We start from the raw sequence: 21,672 nt of genomic DNA, 5'->3' as shown, positions 1-21,672 counted from the left end.
GAACGGTCTAGTGGTTATCCTGATATATCTTTTGTTGCAGGGATGTCACTGTATATTTGCAATTTCCAGTGCTGCGGATTGTGAGTGTTTTGTGTAACAGGCTCTGATTAGTATAAGTCAAGGGTCGACAGTCGGACCAGTCCGGGGAAACCGCTATGGTGCGTGCTGACGGTCGGTAGTTGGTGCACGATAGGGTTTCTGACCTACCCCTTGCTCTGCCAGTCCGGAAGGGTCGGCACGCCCAATAGCGTTTTGCCCTGACTGGTCCGACTGGTGCCATACAGATACACTGTACCAGCTTTGGGTCTGCCCCCAGGAGACACACTACGTACTTATGTAAGGTATACGGGGAATGCTTTGCACATATCTCACAAATCCTTTCCTGTTTGAGTAGAAGAAGTTGAATTGGTCCTGATGAAATGCCACGGTCCTTGTGGACAGTAAGAGTCATGAAACATGTCGACCCTTGACTTATATTAATCAGAGCCTAGATTGATCATTATATCTATCACTAACTCAAGCACACGTTTTTAACCATGACAAAAGGACCCGACAATTAAAATACTTTTTGGATCCTATTAGTTATTTTTAACAAACACACACCCTTCGCTCATTCTACTCACACCTGAACACCACATCCAAACCTTACTCCTCACGTCGGCTAAAATACCAAGCATTGGCATAACCAAGAGGTCTCGCCTTTGGGACCTTATAAGTGTTTAGGAAGTCAGTCCCAGGGTGAAGAGCATCATTAAAACTTGCTGCTCTTTTGGTGAGTTTGATGCCTGAGGGTAATTGTGGTATACATTGTATCCCTCAGTTCTGTACACTATACAAGTGCTTTAATGCCACACATAGTGGTAGTGATCGCTATATAAATGTTGCATTTCCATACTTGACGCCTTAAAGCACTGTTTGTCTGTATGTGCCCCAAAGAACTTGATTATACTGTACTGGTTGTTCTCTTGAGGGCTCTCTACACTGTCTGTGTGTGCACGCAAAGCTGTACTGTTTGCACACCAGAAGCCTCCCCGTTTTAAACTGAATTTTTAACACATGCCCTTTGTTTCTCACATGGAATGTTAATATTTCCGTTTATTATGACTTAAACATTTGTATCAACTATCATTTTGGAAAGTTGTATATATAAATGAGAGAAAGAGGTTATTTCGGGGGTCTACTCTGATTATCTGTTTAACAGTTCCTACAAAATTTCTTGTTTAAGTTCACACTTAAACAGTCCACGTCCAAAATGAATCGCAAGTGTCCAAAAAAAGACACTGTCAAACTATACGGTGTGTACAAGGATTTCTGCCCCCCATCCAACGTTAAAGAAGGGTTCAGCGTCGTTGGCACAATGCATCCCAAGACACACATGCGATGCCAATGTATTCATTCTATTTCAAATGACAATTAAACAGCGGCCAGCCTGAAATCTGGTGAAGACTCAGACAATAACCAAAACAAGGTGCACGCTGTTACGTGTGACCATGTACGGTCGGTCCGCTAACTCCCCTTAATGAACCACGTAGTTCACAGGGATGCTGTGGTTAATACCAGCGTACTGCAGGTTTTGAAATCATTACTAAGAGTGCAGTGCAACACCCTCATCATGTCACTTAACAGAAGCTGTTCCAGCCACTTGGCAGAATAACTAGAGGGAGGAATGACAGCGCTCATGCACCAGGAGGAGTGTGGGGTGTGTCCCTTGCCTGGGGTGGAGGGGACGTGCCTTCTAATGAAAGCGGCAAGGAAATCTGACCCAAAACAGATGGCCCCTGCGCGCCGCTGCTGGCTCCCAAGAGCAAAATGCTCTGGGAGTAAACATTTTCCAAAAAGCTGGGACATCCACACGCCTTTGGCCAATTGTGTGCTAAAGCCAGACTCAAAGGCCAATAGCGTGTGAGCACCACACGCACAAGCTTGTAGAAAAGCTGAAGTGATTCCAAGAGGCCGATTTCCTAGAGCAGCGCATGCGAGCTGCGCTAGGCCCGACCTAAAAAGAACTCCTGCAAATAGACCCCTGAGGGGCCCATTGGCCACTGCAGTACCGGCCCAGCGAGGAGCTTCCCAATGATGAAGGATGACACCTCTCGGGGTGGGTGAGGGCACTTGCTCCTAATAGGAGCACTTACCTGGACTTTCCTGTATTCATCACACTAGGAGACCTAGATCCCCACTTAGGAACTGCACACTCCTTGTTTTCATAGTCAGTTTTAACTGCAGAGCATATTTTCAGATCCATCACTTTTGCAGACCTAAAAGTTGAGCTGCATTAGGAAATAAGAGCTCATCCTTCCGAAGCAGACACACATGCACAGTGATGAGACGTGTCCATAAAGCACTATGTGGCAATCAAAAAAAGTTGCAGCTGGCTGTATTGTGCTACAGCAAGGGGCAGTCAGCAGTGCAACCACATGAGAGGGACAGGCTAACATTCATCACATCAGAGCTCTCATCTATGGTAGAGGCACAGGATAACATTAATCAGAGTTCATATGTCTGTGGCAGAGTGACAGGATAACATTCATCACATCAGAGCTTGCATGTCTGGGGTACAAGGACAGGCTAACATTCATTGCATCAGAGCTCACGTCTGTAACAGAAGAACAGGCTTGCATTCATCACACCAGAGTTCACATGCCTGTGGTAGAAGCACAGGATAACATTCATCACACCCGAGATGACATGTCTGTGGCTGTGGGACAAGCTAACATTTATCACAAAAGAGCTCACATGTCTATAGTATAGGTACAGGCTAACATTCATCACACCAAAGTTTACATGCCTGTGGTAGAGTCACAGGATAACATTCATCAATTCAGAGTTCACGTCTGTGGCAGTGGGACAGGCTAAATTTCAACACATCAGGGCTTGCATGTCTGTGGTGTGGCACCCAACATTCATGGCATCAGAGCTCACGTCTGTGGCAGAGGGTCAGGCTACATTTCAGCACATGAGAACTCTCACGTCAGTGGTGTGAGACAGGCTAACATTTATCACATCAGAGCTCACACTTGTATATAGGAGAACTACAAACCCTTATGTCCAACTGTGGCTTGAAGTGATGTCTCTTCTGCCTTCGTCTGGGAAATTGGTGCCACTGCGGTTACTCCTGTTTTAGAGAGAATAGACAATATTGACAAAAGAAAAAGAAATGGAATAACATTTCAAACTGCTGGCTAGCAGAGAGGTTAAGGAGGAAACTTGGTGGATTAGTCTGCTCTTTGTAGGTTACAGCAGTGAGTGATGTAGCTAGTCCGGGCGGAGAGAGAGCACAGGCTGCATAAGGTGCTTTAATTAGAGATCAGTTATTCTAGCGGAGCCCCAATGTCCTGGCCCGAGGACATGGCCTCATATTCAGAGTGTATCTGAGATGTGTGGGGACATGGGGGACTTCTGCCCGTTCCCCTCTAGGAATTCCATCACTTGGACTGTTAGGGTAGAATGAGTGAGTGTAGAGCAGTGCAGTCTGTCTGTGTGTGTGGGGGGGGGGGGGAGGGGTAGAGTATGGCACGGACCCTGAGGGAGGGCACACAAGAACATGTAAATTATGAGTGTTTAGATGGCTGAGTGTGGGCAGTATGTCTGTTTGAATGTATTAGAGAAAATGTGGGCTGGAAGGGCTGTTGAAAGTAGCAGCACTGATCCTAGACTCACCAAATCAGAAGATAGGTATGCTATCCTTTCTGAGCATCTATGAAGTCTGATAGATGCCTTCTAGAATATGAAGCTAGAGTTTATTGATTTTAGTCAGCGATATTGTTAGCCTTGGCATCTTTGTTGTGTTTTTCCCATATCTTTTTTTTCTTCTGACCTCCTGGTTTTGACTGTGTGCTCCATTTCGTTTTTGCTGGTTTTAGGACTCTGGGCACATTAACACTGCTGACCAGTGCTAAAGTGCAGGTGCTCCCTGTGTAAATGGTATCTGTAACTGGCTATCCATGATTTGCATATTTGAATTACTGGTAAGTCCCTAGTAAAGAACACAAAGTGTGCCCGGGTTCTATAATTCGAATGCTACTAGTGGGGCAGCAGCACTGATTGTGCCACTCACATGAGTAGCCCTGCAACCATGTCTCATACCTGCCACTGCAGTGTCTGTGTGACCTTGCAAGTGCAGCCACTTGTCAGGCCCAAACCTTCCCTTTTATTACATGTAAGGCACTGCTAAGGTAGGCCCAAGGTAGCCCTATTGGCAGGGTGCAGTGTATTTAAAAGGTAGGACAAGTACTGGTGTGTTTTACATATCCTAGTAGTGAAATATTACTAACTTCGTTTTTCACTATTGCAAGGATTATCTCTCCCATAGGTCATCACTGGAGCTGCCTTGTAACTTCGTACCCTTCCATTTGGGAAGTGATAGAGTTGTAATTTTGGCTCCCTGAACTCACAATTTAAAAATATATCTTTTAGTGAAGTTGGTTTTAAATTGTGCGTTTGAAAATGCCACTTTTAGAAAGTGAACATTTTCTTGCTTTACCATTCTGTGCCTCTGCTGGCCTATGAAATTCACGTCTCGGTTAGGATGACAGTTGGGCTGTTTGTGAATTTACTCTAGACAGTCACACAAAGGGAGCTAAGGTGTGTCCTGCATATCCTAATGGCCCATCACCCGGCTAATGGGTGTTCCTGAGGTACAGTGGTGGGAGGAGTTGTCACTGACACCTGGATAGGACTGTGCCTGTCCTCGCACAAAGTCCACCCCCTTGTAGGTTGTCTGGAGCCAGGTCAGGGAAAGGCAGGCTCTTGTGCACTACAAAGGCTTTCCTTTGAAGTTCGCCCTCTGGGGCCGACCAAATCAGTCATGCGCACTCTCCTTTTATCTCTATGTAGGCAGCATGCAGTGTACATAGAGAAAATGGCCTCCCCATAGGCGCCAGGCTGGGTGCCATCCCCACCAATCACAACACTGCAATTGCAGTTGTGATGGGCTTAGGGGAGGGGAGGAAGGGAGACTGCCTGCTTCCTGTTCCTGCCAGAGGCAGGAGAGCAGGAAAGCAGAGAGGCTGAAGACATTTGTGGGAACCTGCATCTTTCCCTAGACCAATGCAGAGTTGTGTCAGGGACGGGAAAGCTGCTTCAGCTACTTTACTGCAGCTCCGAGGAGGGAGGCAGTTAACACCAGGCTCTCTAAGTGCTGGAAATCATTTTTCTAGGGCTGCCTTTTCAGTGTTAAGAGGATCGAGGCTGATATGACAGCTCAAGTAAGAACACAGTATCATTGTTTTCCGGTATAATGAAGTGATCCTGGGTTTGTAGTTCCCTGCTTTTCTGGTCTTTGACACTACAGGTTTTTGGCATGATAGGCACAGGTTAAGATGAATTATAATAGAATGTAGTGTAAGGAAGTATAAGTAATACATTAAAAACTGCTGGGGTTCAAAGAAAGTTGAGTATAGTGTTTGTTATTGATGCCTTTGCAGAAGCGATGCTGTCTGGCCTGGATTATCTCATACCGAGCAGAAGGGTTTTAGGGATGCTGAGGAGATAGTGGAGGTGCTGGAACAATTTTCAGAGTGGGGTGCTGTCATCAATGTTGCGTGACTGACTCAAGTCATAGGGATTGTGAAAACCTTCTTGCTTTCTCAAATTTGTTTGAAAATGCACCCTTTGCCCACTCTTTTTTCAAAATTTTCTCAGGGGGCGGTGAGAACCACCTCCTCTAAACCCCTCTTATGCCAGTTGGGCAAACGTGACTGGTGGGCGCCAGAGGATAAGAATGATGATGTGGAGGAGCAGAGCCTGCAGGGGAATGTTGTATATCAGGATTTGCCCGGGAGGAAGACACCTTAAAGGGCAAGCAGCAGTGTTTCTTCCAGAGGTCTCTCACCAGAGGAGCTGGACGACAAGCGGTAGACCAGGAGGCATCAATTTGAGCTGTAGAGGTTCAGGATGGAGCATGAAAGGGAGCTCCAAAAGAATACATTTGCAGTAAGTGATAGAAAAATTATGCTTGCTGAGGAGGTGAGCTTAAAGGAGTTGGACTTGAAGGCCAAGTCCAGCACAGATGGTGGTATCATTTATTCATGAAATCTGAGAAAGTGGTGCACTGAACAAGATATGTAGTTAAAGAGTAGCGCTTCACATAAAGGGGGTATCTGAGAAGAATTGGGGGCAGAGATATGGCATCACTTCACAGTGGATGGGATGGACACAATGTGAGCCTTAGGGAGTGAACAGGACATCACTTACCCTGAGATGAAGGCAGCACTCCTTACATGGTATGGTCTTACCCCTGACAAGTATAGGGATCAGTTTAAACAGAGTAAGAATCTTGATTCCCAGACATGGCTTGAGTGTGTGGATTCTTTTTGCAGAGCGCTGGATGATTGGGTAAAAGGCAGTGAGATAATAGAGTAACAGGGGCTGTACAATTTGATTGTATGGGAGCACTTCTCTGGTCTGTGCGTGACCATCAATGGACAGAGGGTAGAGGGTAGAGGATCTGAGAGACACAGGAGCCAGTATTACTAATGTCAGGTCTCACCTGGTGTCTGTCGAGCAAGTGGTCCCTGGATTGCTTCACCAAGTAGTTGCAGTAGGCAACAGCGAGTGCTTTTGCAAAGTAGCTCAGGTTCCCTTTGAGTGTGGGGGGGGGGTTCGACAGTCCTTTGAAGTTATCTGTGAACCCATGCATGCCTGTGGATTGTCTGATAAGTAATGACCTGGAACATACCACCTGGAGGGAGGCGGAATACATGTCCTATTTGGAGATGTTGTGATTGCCTGAGTGCGCTTGCCTGACCACCCAGTCCATGGCAGCCCAGGGTGATCAGAAAGACCTGGAACGTGAAACAGTGGCACAGGTGTCTGCCAAGAAGAAGGGGGACGTGGGAAACCCGCTCCTAAAATTCCCACAGTCCGGGAGGAGGCTGAGCCTGTGGGGTATGTCCTGCAACCTACAGGGGAAGAAGTGACCAAACTGGGGAAGCTGCCTGAGCTAACCCATTGGCAGCAGGAAAGGGTCCCACCAGTGAGGAGTTCTTCACTACACAGGAGATGTGCCCTACTCTTGTGGGTCTTAGGCAGCAGGCCGAAGACCAGGCAGTGGGCAAGAAGCCCAAGTCTCACCTGTTCGATTGGGAGAATGATCTCCTCTATAGTGAGCCTAAGGTGGGTGAGCCTGGGGCAGCCCATGTGCTGCTGGTACTCCATTGCTCCAGAGCCTTCCTACTGGGACTGCCTCATGATATGCAACTGGCAGGACATTTGGGGCAGAACAAGACCTTTGACTGGCTTGCCACCCACTTTTACTGGCCCCAAATGAGAAAGCATTCTGATTCCTTCTGTAGGTCCTGCCAGACTTGCCACGCAAGTGACAACAGTGGGGAGATGTAAGACTACTCTGCAACCATTCCCTGTCATGAACATCCCTTTCGAGCAGCTGGGCATTGATTTTCCGGGGCCTCTGGATCCCAAGACAGCCATGGGCAACAGGTTCATCCTGGTCTTGGTGGACCATGCCACCCAGTACCCGGAAGCTATGCCCCTCAGGACAGTGGTGACCTGGGCAGGGAAGGGGATCTTTACCAATGTGTGTTTCCCCAAGAAGGTGGTATCTGACCGGGGTACCAACTTTATGTCACTGTGATGAAGGCCATGTGGCGGGAGTATGGAGTTAACTACAAATTCAAAACCCCTTACCACCCCCAGAGTAAAGGGTTGGTTGAGAGGTTCAACCATACCCTGAAAGGCATGATTGGGGGTCTGTCTGAACCCATAAGGCATAGGTGGGATGCCCTCCTGCCATGCATTCTCTTCGCCTACAGGGAGGTACTACAGAAGGGGTCTGGCTTTAGCCCCTTTGAGCTGAATCCTTTGAGAGAACCTCTCAGTTCGGTCAAGGAAGGCTGGAGGCAAGATCCTGGGAAGCCACCCCAGGTTGTATTCATTTACATGGTGGCCTTCTGAAAATAGACAGCCAGCTTCAGGACACTCACTCAGGCAAACCTGAAAGCAGAAATGTTGGTACAGCCAGAATATCACTTTGGTTGAGTTTCAGCCTGGTCAGAAGGTGGGGGTGATGGAGCCAGTAGAGCCTCGTGCTCTACAAGACATGTGGCCTGGCACATATAAGGTGAAAGAGTCCAAGAGTGATATCACCAACCTGACATGCACCCCATACCCCGAGCTGATGAGCCCATTGATGGGCTGGGGGCTGGCAAGGTACTCCGTAGGTTTGATCTAACGCCTGGGTACCGGCAGATTGCCTTAACCGAGGGGGCACAGCAGAGGTCAGCGTTCTCAACACCAGAAGGGCACTACCAGTACCAGGTCATGACTTTTGGGTTGAAGAACGCCCCTGCCACATTTCAGAGCTTGGTCAACCAGGTCCTGGCTGGGTTTGAGACCTTCAGTGCTGCCTACTTTGACGATCTTGCTATTTTTCGTTCCAGTTAGAAGGACTACTTGCCCTGCCTCTGAGAAGTGTTGAAAGCCCTGCAGAAGGTAGGCTTCAATATCAAGGCCAGTAAGTGCCAGATAGGGCAGGGGTCTGTGGTGTACTTGTGGCACCAGGAAGGAAGCAGCCAGCTGGTGCCCCTACAACTCAACATAGACACCATTCTGACTTGGGCATCCCCCAAGACCCAAACAGAGGTGAGAGCCTTCTTAGGTCTCACCGGGTACTGCCGCAAATTTGTCAAAGGGGATAGCACCATTGTTGCCCTTGACAGAGCTGACTTCAAAGAAGCAGCCACTTTAGGTGATCTGGACTGAGGCATGCCAGGCTGCTTTCAGTTCTTCCGAGCACCCTGGGCTGCCATGGACATTGGAGTCAGGATGTGCTTTTTTTTTTTAAACACTTTATTCACAGCTGCATGACAATAGACATTACATTCCACTTGAGATTTTCAGTAGAACAGCTGGCTTTTTTGGTTTTTCACCCCAACCCATAACTCCTCATCCCCACAGTTCCATACCTCGGTATGTACCTAGTTGGTGTTCAGTGCCACTATACATTCAATACTGCCTCACAGTTACATGTCCGTATTGGCCGTCAACTGCTCTCGGGGAGAAACTAAGAACAAAGAAATAAACTAAGATCTCATCCCTCTTCCCACCCCCCACCCCCACCCCTGAGCAACCCTGCTCTCCCGTCTCCCGGTGGTCCAAGACTCCCTAACTCCGAATTCTGTCTACTCCGGTTCTTGTGTACCATAGTGTGTGTCGTGGCTTGATGTGGCACAGTGATGTTCGTGAATCTTTAGGTTTCCAGAAGGCAGCCTCCACCCCCTCCACCTCATCTCTGCGAGTCAAGACCCGGTGCAAGCATCTGGGCAAGGTCAATGTCCTCCAACACTAATAGCATGGCTTCCCATTCTTGGGAGATGGGGTATTTCCGGTGGCCCCGCGCTTCTTCCCTCCGGAGCGCTGCACCCTCTGCCCGTCCCCACTTCAGCACCTCTACCTGCCATATATGTGGCCCCGGCGATTGGGGGGATTTCCATCTCATCGTGATGGCCCTAATTGCCAGTAAGAGCGCCAGGTCCAGTAACCTCAGTCGGGCTTTCAGTGACTTAGATCGTCTACGCAGCCCTAGGAGGCAAGGTAGCGCCTCTTCCGGCACAGGGAGGCCCGTGACCGTCCGCAACGTCCGGCACACCTCCGACCAGTACCTGCGAAGCCGCAGGCAAGACCGGACCATATGAAGAAACCCAGCCTCATCCTCTCTGCACCGTGGGCATCTGTGGGGGGAGTCCGGGAACATTTTATGAAGTCGCCTGGGGGTCAGGTATGCTCTGTGTAGAACCATCACCTGTATGAACCGGAACTTTACGTTGCGTGACACCCGTCTAGGATGGTCCAGGACCGTGGCCCACTCCTTCTCTGTCATCACTCTGGCCGTGTCTTGGACCCAAGTGTGCATGAGGGCTGTGGTCGGGATTGCAGCGTGCGTCCTGATGCCCGTGTGTAGCCATCGCACCAGATGTCCCCCCTCCCCCATGTAGTGCAATAAGTGGACCAGCCCATGTTGCGGGGGTTGGAGTCGTTGCGGGTTCCCATCTGTGCTGTATGTAATGCGTCATCGTGGCGTGCAGTAAATACAACCGGGGAGGGGTGCCGGTGACTCACAAGAAGGTGTCGTGGTCAAGAAGGTTATCATCCCTGAAAAAGGCGCCCACTGTCGTTACGCTGGCTTCCTGCCACGGCCGCAGCACTCTATCGGTAAGTCTACTCTGTGGCGTTGGAATGCCCAACAGAGGGATGTTTGCCGCATATGCTACTGCCGTGGACGTATATGTTAGAGCTTTCCGCCAGCACAGTAAGGCCGTGCGGAGGAGCAGATGGCAGTCCGCGGGGACACGGCTTCGCGGGAGCAGCAACACGTGTAATTCACCCCGGCTCAGTCGCTCTGGCGAGTAATCTATTTCGTAAAGATTCCGCCCTGCTAACCAGTAGGAGAGCCATTGAAGCTGACTGGCAAAGTAATATCCTTTAAAGTCCGGGGCCCCCAGTCCTCCTGCTCTAGTCCCCAGCTGTAGTTTCCGGAGACCTATCCGCCGTCTCCCCACTCCCCAAATCGAGGTGATTAAGAGTGTATTGAGTGTGTCAAAAATCGACTGTGGTAGAATTACAGGGAGATTAACAAAATAATACAGGATGCGGGGTAGCATTACCATTTTGGAAATTGCAATCCTGCCCATAACGGACAAAGGTAGCGTCGTCCAAAACCCTACAGAGCTGCGTAGACGGGTAATAGCTCGTTTAATGTTCCCATCTATCTGGTCCTCTTGCTTCCTATATACCTGGATCCCCAGGTACTTGAACATGGACGGGGCCACCGGGATAAGGTGGGCCCCAAAGGGAAGGAGGCCTGGGTTTGGTGTGTCCCGAAAAAAGTAGCCGATCGACTTGTCAGGGTTTATAGTCAGGCCTGAGGCAGCAGCAAAGCTGTCAAAAATCTTGTAAATGGCCGTGTGATTCGCCTCCAAGTCCTGGAGGTACAATAATAATATATCATCAGCATAGACCGACAGTAAGTTATCAGTGCCGTTGCTCGGGATACCTGTTTGTAACACCTTGGTTCTCAGGGCTATAGCTAGGGGCTCCAAGGCGAGGACAAATAAAAGTGGGGACAAGGGGCAGCCCTGTCTAGTGCCACGGTGAACCGTGTATTTGTCAGATATATGTCGCCCTGTACGCGCCCGTGCCGAAGGTGCGGTATACAGTAGCCTGATCCAAGCCAGGAGAGAGGCCGGAAACCCAAACTTCTCCAAGGCCGAAAACATGAATGACCAAGACAACAAATCAAACGCCTGCCTAAGATCCAACGCTATACAGCCTGCTCGAGGGAGGTCTTGCGGAGTGTTCGCCATGAGTGCATGCAGACGGCGTGTATTCATGGAAGTGCTCCTACCCGGGAGAAATCCACATTGGTCTCTATGGATCAAGGTAGGTAGGTACGTCTGTAATCGTAATGCAATCGCTTTGCTAAGTATTTTGTATTCTGTAGAAAGCATCGACAGGGGGCGATAGTTAGATATATCCAGGCAGTCCCTTCCGGGCTTCGGCAGGGAGACAACCAGCGCCTGCATGGTAGAGTCGGGCTAGTGGCCTACCTCCAGCGCCGTTCAGTATATCCGCTCCAGTACCGGCACTAGGATATCCGAGTAAGACGCATAGAATTCCACCGGGAGCCCATCCATGCCAGGCGTCTTGTTACGGTTTAGGGACTTGATGGCTACACGTATCTCATGCTGTGTTATGGGTCCCTCAAGGCTCTTTCGAGCATCCGCGGTCAAGGTTGGCAACAGAAGGTCGGTCAGGAAGTCGGGCAGACGTCCCGGGACCTCTCGCGCAGGTTGAGCATATAATGCAGTCAAGTGATCATAAAACGCCTTATTAATCTAAGTTTGTGTGTGAACCAGAACACCTGTTCCGGACCGTATTTGGGTTATCACTGGGATATCTGGGTGGTCTCGCGCCATCCGGGCCAAAAGCGCTCCTGACCTATCCGCTTCCGCGTGTTGTCTACGGAGATACTCTTTGTGGTCTATAATTCGCAATGTTTCTAAAGTATCTGCATGTTCTATATTCTCTAGTTGTAGCTCTTTCTTCTTCTCAGGATCTTCCCCTGCCTCCTGTTCTAGCGTTTTCAACCTACTTTCTATAGCACAGAGCTTCTGGCGTATTTCTTGTCTGGCTCCCACTAATTGTCCTATCGCTGCACCGCGCACCACTACCTTCATGGCGTCCCATACCACCAGGTTTGTGGAGGCTGAGTCCCAATTCTCAGCGAAATATTTACTCAGAGTTTCCGACAACGAGGACCTGAAGGGGCCATCTTCTAACAAGAGCAGGTCGAGGCGCCAGGTAGGGACCGGAGTCGGAACCCTGCCCCACCGGAGGCCGAACGTCAGGGGCCTATGATCAGAGAAGGTTTTTGCCAGATACTCTGGATTCTCCACTTTCGAAACCAATGCATCGGAGCACAGGAACCTTATCAATCCTAGTGTGGAGTACGTGTATATGCGAGTAGTAAGAGTATTCCTTTGTTTCTGGGTGAAGCGCTCTCCAGACATCCCGTAGGTTCCATCCCGCCGCCCACGTCTGGTAAAGCTCTGTCAGTCGGGACACTCCAGCTACCTGCAATGGGGGGTGTGACCTATCCCGATCCATGTCCATGATCATGTTCCAGTCCCCCCCCAGGACCCAGGGGATGCCCGCCCAGTCTGCCAGCGCCAGGCTCACCGTCCCCAGGAATTTGTCTTGGTCAAAGTTTGGCGCGTAGATACAGCCAAGGACTATCAGTGTGCCATCCAGTGTGCCCTTCACTAGTATGAATCGGCCCTGCTCATCCACCTTCCTCTCCAATTCCGCAAATGGCGTACCATGTCTGACCCAGATCGTCGCCCCTCTGGAGAAGACAGAGTAAGTTGTGGAAAAAATTGTGCCTCTCCATTTCTTCCGCATCTTAGTGGCCTCTGTAGCGGTGAGGTGGGATTCTTGGAGAAAGGCAATCTGCGTGTGGTGTCTAAGCAGGAAGGAGTGAATGCTATGCCTCTTCTGTACCGCCCCCAAGCCACGTACATTCCAGGTCGTGAGTCTATATATTCCTGCTACATCAGCCATTATCATACACGGATCTGCTCTGGAGTCGCCGGAGCTCCCTGACCTGAGCTCTATGTACTAACCACCGCGAGACGTCCCACCCCCAACCCTCATCATAGAACTGAACAATAACGGCGCAGCATAAAAACAAAGCTGGGCCCAACAATGAAACAAAGTTTAAACAGTTTGAAAGTCCGGTGCATTCGCCTTCGGGGGGGGGTGGTCTAGCACCATTACAGTCCTTGCTCCCTCTTGTTGGGCTCTGCCGGCTCAACGGCAATCTGTCCTTAGGGGCAACGTTACCAATGAAAAAAGGAGAAAACAATGCAATCCGCCCAGGACTTACAGAAGCGGTGAGGCGTATTCCCACCCCGGTCAGTCCAAGATAGACCCCCGCCCATCGGGCATATAAAAATAAAACAAGGATCACGGGAGGAAAATTCGGGGGTGGGGGGGAGACAAACACCAAAGGAGAAAGTCCTTGTTCCCAGTTAACCTCAGGGAGGAAGACCCACCCATGGTACCCACAGGAGCCCGTAGCTCAAACAGTGAGAAAAAGAGGGTAAACCACGTCTTCCATTTCGATGTAGGAGCAAAACATGTATTCATAATTCCCGCGGCCCCCCCGCCCGCCCCCATCCACTCAAATAATCACACTGAAAGTAAGGGCAAGAGAGAAGAGATACAATACGGTTAGCAGGTAGGTCTACCATTTTCAGCCCGTTCCTCCCTCACAAAGTTGTCCGTTACATCATCAGCAGTCCGGGGCGTGATAGTGGGGAACAGAATCACGCTATGTTCCGAGTCCGAATGAACTGAGCTGTCCTCCGAGTCCGTCGTTATTTTCTTAGGGTCCTCTCTGAAGGTGCCTGCCAACGTCAAAGCTTCTAGTTGGTTTTCCTTCTGCTGTTCTCGCGGGGGTCCCCGCCGTCGCTCTCCGCGTCTCGGTTTGGGAGACCCCGTCGGTCCCCCCATCTGTGTGTCTCCCGAGCCCTCGACAGCCGATATTTGGGTATTCTCCTGGCTACAACATACATACAATTAGTTAAGGGTTCGAGGGAAGTTTAAGGACCAGAGCACAGTTATAACCCCCCTGAGACTATTCTCCTGGCTCCCATCAATACCCATGACTTCCAGCCATTCCTCGACAACTGAGGGACACTCGAAAAAGTGCGTCTTCCTCTTGTGTATGACTTTCAGGTGTGCAGGAAAGAGTAATGCATACTTCAGGTTGGCCTTTTGCAGCTTCCTTTTCACCTTCAGGTAGGACGAGCGCTGTTTTGGACCGTGTTAGTGTAGTCCGGATAGAGGGAAATCCTGTGGTTGTCATATTGTATAGGGGATTTCTCCTGCGCCTTTGGTAACAGGACATCTCTATTCCGATAATTCAGGATTCGCACTATGAGAGGGCGAAGGGGTCGACCCGGGCTGGGCCTACCAGTCGGGATCCTGTGCGCTCTCTCCACGCAGAAATGCAGCGACAGGCCCTCCTCCGTGACATGGTCTCGGAACCTATGTTCCATAAAGTCCGCAGCATGAGCCCCTTCGCAACGTTCTGGAAGGCCTATCACGCGGACGTTATTGCGGCGGTTACGTCCTTCCACATCCTCCACCCTGTCCATAAGAGAAGTGACCTGCCTTTGAAGCTGTTGTATGGAAGTGGAATGCTCCGCCACAGTCGGCGTAATCTCCTCTATGGCCATGCTTTGGTCCTTGACTCTGTCCGCCAATTTGCCGTGATCAGCTTTCAGCAAGGACAGATTCGTGGTCAGGGTGCCCATCTGCTGCTCAGCACCGCTCGAGAATCCCTTATTTCCTGCAATATGAGATCCAGTTTGTCTAGTGGCTGCCCATCCATCAGTTGTTGTGCATTGGTCGCCGCCGACGCACTTTCCCCGTCAAAGGACGGCACGGTACGGGTCGTCGCTGGACCCCCCCAAGCTCTCCGCCATCTTTACGCCTTTGCGGACCATGGTAGGCAGTTCTCTCGGTCCTCTCGTGGCTTTGCCCGCGTAGACCTCCGCAATGAGCCCTCTGGGGAAGGGGCAACAGCCAGCAACTCCCGGTCCGACAGGGCCCGGTCGTGGGCGCGACGCTCAACCGTCCGCGGGCCAGCGAGCCCGGGGGATTCCCCTCCCGATCGTCTGCGTCTTACCGGCGTGCGGCTCCTCTGGGGTGGGGGGCCGACAGTCCCTGCTCAGTGTTCAGTAGCACCCCACAATTATGAGGAAGGGGGAGGAAGAGGCGTCACTATTTTGAGGGGGGCTCTCTCGGTGTCCCCTTCTGCCCTTACTGGGCCGCCTCTGGCCTCCTCAGATGTTTGTCCCACTGGTGGGGTATAGGGCCTGCAGCTTCCAGGGTAGCCTCCTCTCTGGCCCGGTCCCTTCTATGAGTCACCCAGAGGAACCGCGACGCGGTGCAGGCCAAGGGGGAAGGCCCCCCGCTTCATTCCAGCCCCGCGGGACCGGGAGTCAACGGCCCGGGGGGAGGGAGGGAGAGGGAGAGGCGGGCACCCTCCGGCTCGGGCAATGGGATGACCCCCACTCGTGTCCTGTCGGCAGTGTCCGGGTACGGCTCTTCACCCACCGGGCCTCGCCTCACAGGCCACCGCTTAGCCGCCTCCTCCGTCGGACCTCCTTGTCTCCGTGTCTCTCACCTCCAGGGCACGGTGCACGTCCACCTCATCCGGTGTTCGTCCGTGTCCGGGGCCTCCCTCCGGGACCGCCGCCGCGGCTCAGCTGCAATATCCCAAGTCTTCTTCGGCTGTTTCGGTTTCGGGCGGAGCGGTCCCGCTCCGCACTGTGGTCCCCGGCGTCGGCCTGCGCGCGCCCGCAGCAGGCCTCACCCAGGAGATCGAGATCTTGTGATGTCCCTTCGATCACCGACCGGCGCCAGGGGTGTCACCGAGTGCTACTCGGATTCCGGCAGCGGTAGCATCGGCCCTAGGAACCCCAGGGTATTTTTATCCGGATATTGCCCCTAACAGCGCCGGAGCTCTAGCAGGGCCCGTCCGCTCTCATGGCCTGCTAGCCACGCCCCCCCCAGGATGTGCTTTAACGAGAGATCAGTTGTTCTAGTGGAGCCCCAATGTCCTGGCCCAATGACATGGCCTCATTTTTGGAGTGTATTGTTGAAGTGTTGAAGGACATGGGGTTCAGACCCCTGCCCATTCCCTTCTAAAACTGCCTGTTCCTCTCTAGGACTTCCATTACTTGGACTGTGAGGGAATAATGACTGAGTATAAAACAGTGAAGTCTGCCTTTGGGGGAGTAGAGGGGGAGTAGAGTATAGCCGGGCCCCTGAGGAAGGGTGCACAAGAATGTGCAAAGAGGTTGGATGAGTGAGTGTTTGAAATAGTCTGTTTGAGTGTAATAGAGGAAATGAAGGCTGGAGGGGCTGGAGGAAGTAGCAGGCAGGAACAGTTCAAATTAAACATACAACTGCAGCACTGTTTCTAGACTCATCAGATCAAAAGAGAGGTATGCTATCCTGTGTGAGAATCTCTGAAGCCTGAGAGATGCCTCATAGAATATGAAGCTGGAGATTTTATATTCAGCAATATGTTCATTCCAATTCACTCTGTTTACTAATATTGTTTAGAGAGAAGTAAGCATTAAACCCTCTGCAGGTTTTAACTGCAATATATTTGTTATAAAGAATACAAGATGCAGTAGCTGGATAAACTCTTATTTTATTCACGGCCTCCACTGTGCCACCAGGGTAACAGGAACTTACATTACATTTCTCTCTTCACGTTCAGACTGCCCAACTGTCAACATTCTAAGGCAGCCTTCAGGGACAAAGAACGTTCCAATGGGGAAGAAGAGGGAGGGGTAGAAGGAAGGTACCAAGTGGAGGATAAAATAATAAAGGAGCACATATCATAACCCGTATAGTGCCAGCCTCGTGTACATTGTTCACCAGCTGATTATTTAGTTACATACACTTTGCACAGAATACTCTAGGGATTATAACACATCTTCCCTCCTAACAAAACAATGGAAGTCAGAATACACCGGTATACTAACAAAGTTAATACATACTGTAGTCCTTGTGCGAGTTATGTTTACTGGTAACCCTCTTGGTGTGCACTCTTTGGTCGGTGGTTCCCAGAGAGTTCCCCTGTGCATTGGCCCCTGGTTCATGGTATCTTGCCAACAGGTCCATGCTCCAGTTTTGTCCATTCTCTAAGGTCACAGTGTTATTCTTTACCTCTACAATCTTTTTTGGCTTTAAATATTTGGACTCATAGTTGCCAGTGATATTCGGCCTCTTTACCAACACCAACTCTCCTACTGCCCAATTTTGTGTCTTGCATCCATATTTCGCATCATACCTTTCTTTATATTTGGTTTGATGAGATTCTACTTTGTCTCTAACCTCTTCAAACGAATGAGAAGAAAACTCTCCACCTCCCATCCAGGAAGGGAAGAACTTGGTACTCGGTTTCCTTCTTCTGAGAGAACAGAAAGGAGATATGCCAGTTACTGTGTTGGGAGTAGTGTGAAATGCCCATAGCAACTCCCTAATTGACCTTTCTACAGGAACATTATTGGCACACGCTAACTGGATGTTTTCTTTAATCATTCTATTCACTCTCCTGATCATGCCATTTGCCCACGGGCAGTACAATGCTGTTTTGAGATGTGTAATATTGAGCTTCTATGGCGAATGTGTTGCTCAATAATTCGATTAAAGATTTGGTAGTGATTACATTGACCAATTTAGTTACCACCCAGTGTGAATGGAAGTCAGTGAAGTTAAATTGCTTGTCCATACCTGACCTGTTGATTGGGCCTATAATATCCAAAGCCAGTTTGTCCCATGGTTTACTTGGGATAGACACTGGCGATAATGGAGCCTTCTGAATATGTTTGGATTTGTCACTGTTTGCGCAAGCATGGCAGTTCTTCACCTTGCTCTCCACAGAGGAATCCATGCCTGGAAACCAGTAGTGCTCCCTTAGTCTATTCTTTGTAAGGCTTCTTCCCAAGTGTCCTTCATGGACTAGATCAATGAGTTTATTTATTAAGATCTTTGGGGGTATTATTTTGTCCTTTCTCCAGAGCAAATCCTCATTAATGCTAATCTCATGTTTCACTACCCAGAATTTGCTCAACTCTTCATCAACATCCTTGCGATTCTCAGGCCACCCATTTATAGTTAGTTCCTTCAACTTGATGATGGTTTGATCATTGTTCATACCTTCAGCCCATTCCTCCTTGCTAATGGTAGTTGAATGGACTTGCAAAATAGGAAATTCTTGAACTTCAAATTGCTCCACCTTGTCTAATGGTGCTCTTAAAAGAAAGTCTGCTGCTTTATTGTGTTCTCCAGCCACAAACTCAACTTTGAAGATGAAACTTTCCAATCCTAACACCCATTTGGCAATCCTGGTTGTACAACTGGTAGCCCCCTTTGAACTGAAAACGTACATCAAGGGTTTGTGATCCGTGCGAATGGTGAATTTAATGCCCCCTAGGTAAAATGTAAAGTGTCTCACGGCCCAGAAACAGGCTAGTGCTTCCTTTTCTATTACTGAATAGTTTTTTTCTGCACTGCTCAGGGTACGAGAGGCGAAAGCAACTATTCTTTCTCTGCCTGCGATGACTTGGGACAGGGTAGCGCCTAAACCTTTATTACTGGCGTCCGTGGGAAGGATGGTTTTCCCTGAAGGATCATACAGCCTGATTCATGTACATGCCGTTTTGCGTGTCCCTAATAGCGAATCATAGCGATTCGCTATTGAGGACACGCAAAACGGCATTCATGTAGGAATTGCTACTTAAATAGCGATTCCTACATGTTCTTTATTTGCGAGTAGCAATTTGCTACTCGCAAATACTCCCCATTCATTCCTATGGGCCAAGAGGCCCATAGGAATGAATGGGGATTTGCGAGTAGCAAATTGCTACTCGCAACTAAGATAGCGATTTTAAGGGTGCCAGGGGTGTCCAAAGGACGCCCTGTAGCACCCCTAAAATGCACTTTTGGGCAGGTGTTGCGCACACACATGTCCAAAGGACATGTGTGTGTGCTACATGCAACTTTGAAAAATGCTTTTAAAAGCATTTTTCTGAGTTTTTGCTATTTACCGACAGGTCTGACCTGTCGGTAAATAGCGGCCCCAAAAGTCCAAAATCGCTATTTTGTTTTGTGTCATGAATAGCATTTGAGGAATCTCTATTAGAGATTCCTTAAATGCCATTCCACGCAAATATGCGAATTCTTACGTAGCGATTTTTGCATTTGGTATCATGAATACCAAATGCAAAAATCGCACTCGCAAAGGGCCAGATTCTGAGAATCTGGCCCTTTGCGAGTGCAATTTACCTACATGAATCAGGCTGTAAGTTACACAGATATGGGGCATTAAGGATAGCTGACTTAATGGCCTCAAAAGCACTCTGGTGTATTTCTAACCACTTGAATTGGGAATGACTCTTGGTGAGATCTCTGAGATCTCCAGCAATGTCCGCAAAGTTTTTAGCATACTTTGCCATGTATTCAGCCAGCCCAAGGAAAGAAAGTAATTGCTTATTTGTGGGAGCTTGAGCTTCTCGATGGCCTCCAAAAGGCTGAGCTTAGGTCGGAAACCCTCTTTGGATATTGAGTGCCCCAAGTAATCTACTGACCCCACTCCAATTCTGCACTTCTTTTCATTGAGAGTGAGCCCTGCTTCTTTAAACTTTCCTAGAACTGATGTGAGATGTGTATCATGTTCCTCACTAGTGGCACCATATATTAACACGTCATCTTGGAAGCATATCGTACGAGGAATTCCTTCCAAGATGTGTTTCATGATCTTTTGAAATACCGCAGCCGCCAATGCCAGACCAAACGGCATACGGAAGAACATGAAGGAACCTAAGGGAGTGGTAAAAGTCGTAAGTTCTCTTGACTCTGGATGGAGTTCCACCTGGTGGTAGGCGCTTGACAAGTCCAGAACACTAAAGCAACACGCCTCACCCATGGTGCTTAATGCTTCGTGAATGAGGGGAAGGGGAAACCTTTCCACTATAATGTTGTCATTGAGATCTCTGAGGTCAATGCATAACCTTATCCCGTTATTATCGGCCTTCTTAGCTATAACCACCAGAGAAACCCATGCAGTGCAGTCTACAGGCTGGATCACTCCTAGCTTTTGAAGTCTTTCCAGCTCTTTCCTCAGAGGTTCCTTCATTAAATGTGGTATGGGCCTAGTCTTGTGGGTGCGAGGTTTCGCATTGGCCTTGAGTTTAATCTTGTGCTGGAAATTTTTAAGGAGACCCAATTCTGACGAAAATACCTCAGGAAATTTTTTAACCCAATTGTCTCTGGAACTAGGTGAGTCCATGGAAAGAACTTGCTCAAGGCCGTTAGGATTCAGTATTATGCCCAGTTCTTTTTGGTGCTGCCACCCCAGTAGGTTTGAGTCTTCCTCCACAATATATACCTTGCCTAGGATGGAACGGTCTTTAAAGGTGATGTGAGAGTTCATCATACCTTTGACTGGAATAGGTTCTTTGGTATAGCTACGAGGATTGATATCCACCCCCAACAAATCCTTTCCATCACACACATTAATATTCTTAAAATCCGAGATATTCATCAAAGTAAATGGTGAACAAGAATCAGCGTACATTTTGACCATTTTGCCCTCAATACTGACCTCACATTGGGGATAATCTATGTGATTGACTACTTCAGACTCTCTTATTTGGAATACAATTTTATTAATGGATTGTAATGTATTCTCTTGAGAACTAGAAGTGGAAGAATACCTTGAACTAGGACTATGGCAAACCCTAGCCAGATGACCTTTTCTATTACATTTTTTACACATTGCTGAAATTGCAGGACACGTAGGATTATTCGCTAGATGGTTATTGCTGCCACAACGGTAGCACTTGAGTTTGTTGGTTATAGTAGCTTTGGATTTGTCCGCCTTGGGAAATTTCTCCCCTTTGATTTTTAATACTTCTCCCTCATCTGAGGTTTCCTCAATTTCTGACACTAAATTGCTTTCTGCATTGGTTTGTTCCCCTTGAATGGTTTTAGGTCTTATCTCTTTCATGCACTTTGCTGTATGTTCCATAGACTTGGCTATTTCGATAGCTTCATGTAGGTCAGGTTGCTTTTGGAGCAACTTCTCTTGAATTCTGCTATTACTAGTGCATCTTACGATTTGATCTCTTATGAGGGAATCATTGAGTTCCCCAAATTAGGAGAGAATACTTAGACCCCTCAACACCGCCACATAGCTAGCAATACTTTCATCCTTTCCCTGGACTCTACAAAAAAACTTGTGGCGTTCTAGCACAATGTTAACCTTATCACCACAATGGATTCTCAGTTTAATTAATTACACTTCATAAACATTCGACGCCTCTTCCAAATCTGGTTCTGGTGATGTGTCAAATATCTTCCTACCCTGGTTGCCTAGGTTGTGGAGGAGGACATGTTGCCTTCCCAACGCACTGAATTTCTCTCCCCCAATAGCAATAAGATATGATTCAAACAGTCTCACCCATTCTTTCCACGGCAGGTTGGGGTCCCCACAATCATTTAAAAAAGGTGTAGGTTGTGACATATTTGATGCAGCCATATTGGTGGTGTAACCAAATGCACAGATCC

At 48.9% G+C, this 21,672-nt stretch overlaps 1 protein-coding gene across 5 annotated transcripts in view; it reads right to left on the bottom strand.

Moving 5' to 3' along the window:
• LOC144769674 (uncharacterized) overlaps window positions 1–21,672 on the bottom strand; it is a 202,481-nt gene that overhangs the window by 159,261 nt on the left and 21,548 nt on the right. For 4 of the 5 annotated variants that reach the window (XM_078653864.1, XM_078653867.1, XM_078653863.1 and 1 more), the window contains one exon: window positions 3,041–3,115. The exons of the other annotated variant lie outside the window; for it this stretch is intronic. In XM_078653864.1, coding sequence (XP_078509990.1) covers window positions 3,041–3,115 — 75 coding nt within the window. The remainder of the gene's footprint in view (window positions 1–3,040; window positions 3,116–21,672) is intronic. 5 annotated transcript variants of the gene reach the window in all.

The sequence above is a fragment of the Lissotriton helveticus genome, chromosome 7 (genome assembly GCF_964261635.1).
Source record: "Lissotriton helveticus chromosome 7, aLisHel1.1, whole genome shotgun sequence".
NCBI classification, from domain to species: Eukaryota; Metazoa; Chordata; class Amphibia; order Caudata; family Salamandridae; genus Lissotriton; species Lissotriton helveticus.
The sequence above is the reverse complement of the archived record's forward strand: the minus strand, read 5'-3'. Positions and strand labels throughout refer to the sequence as shown.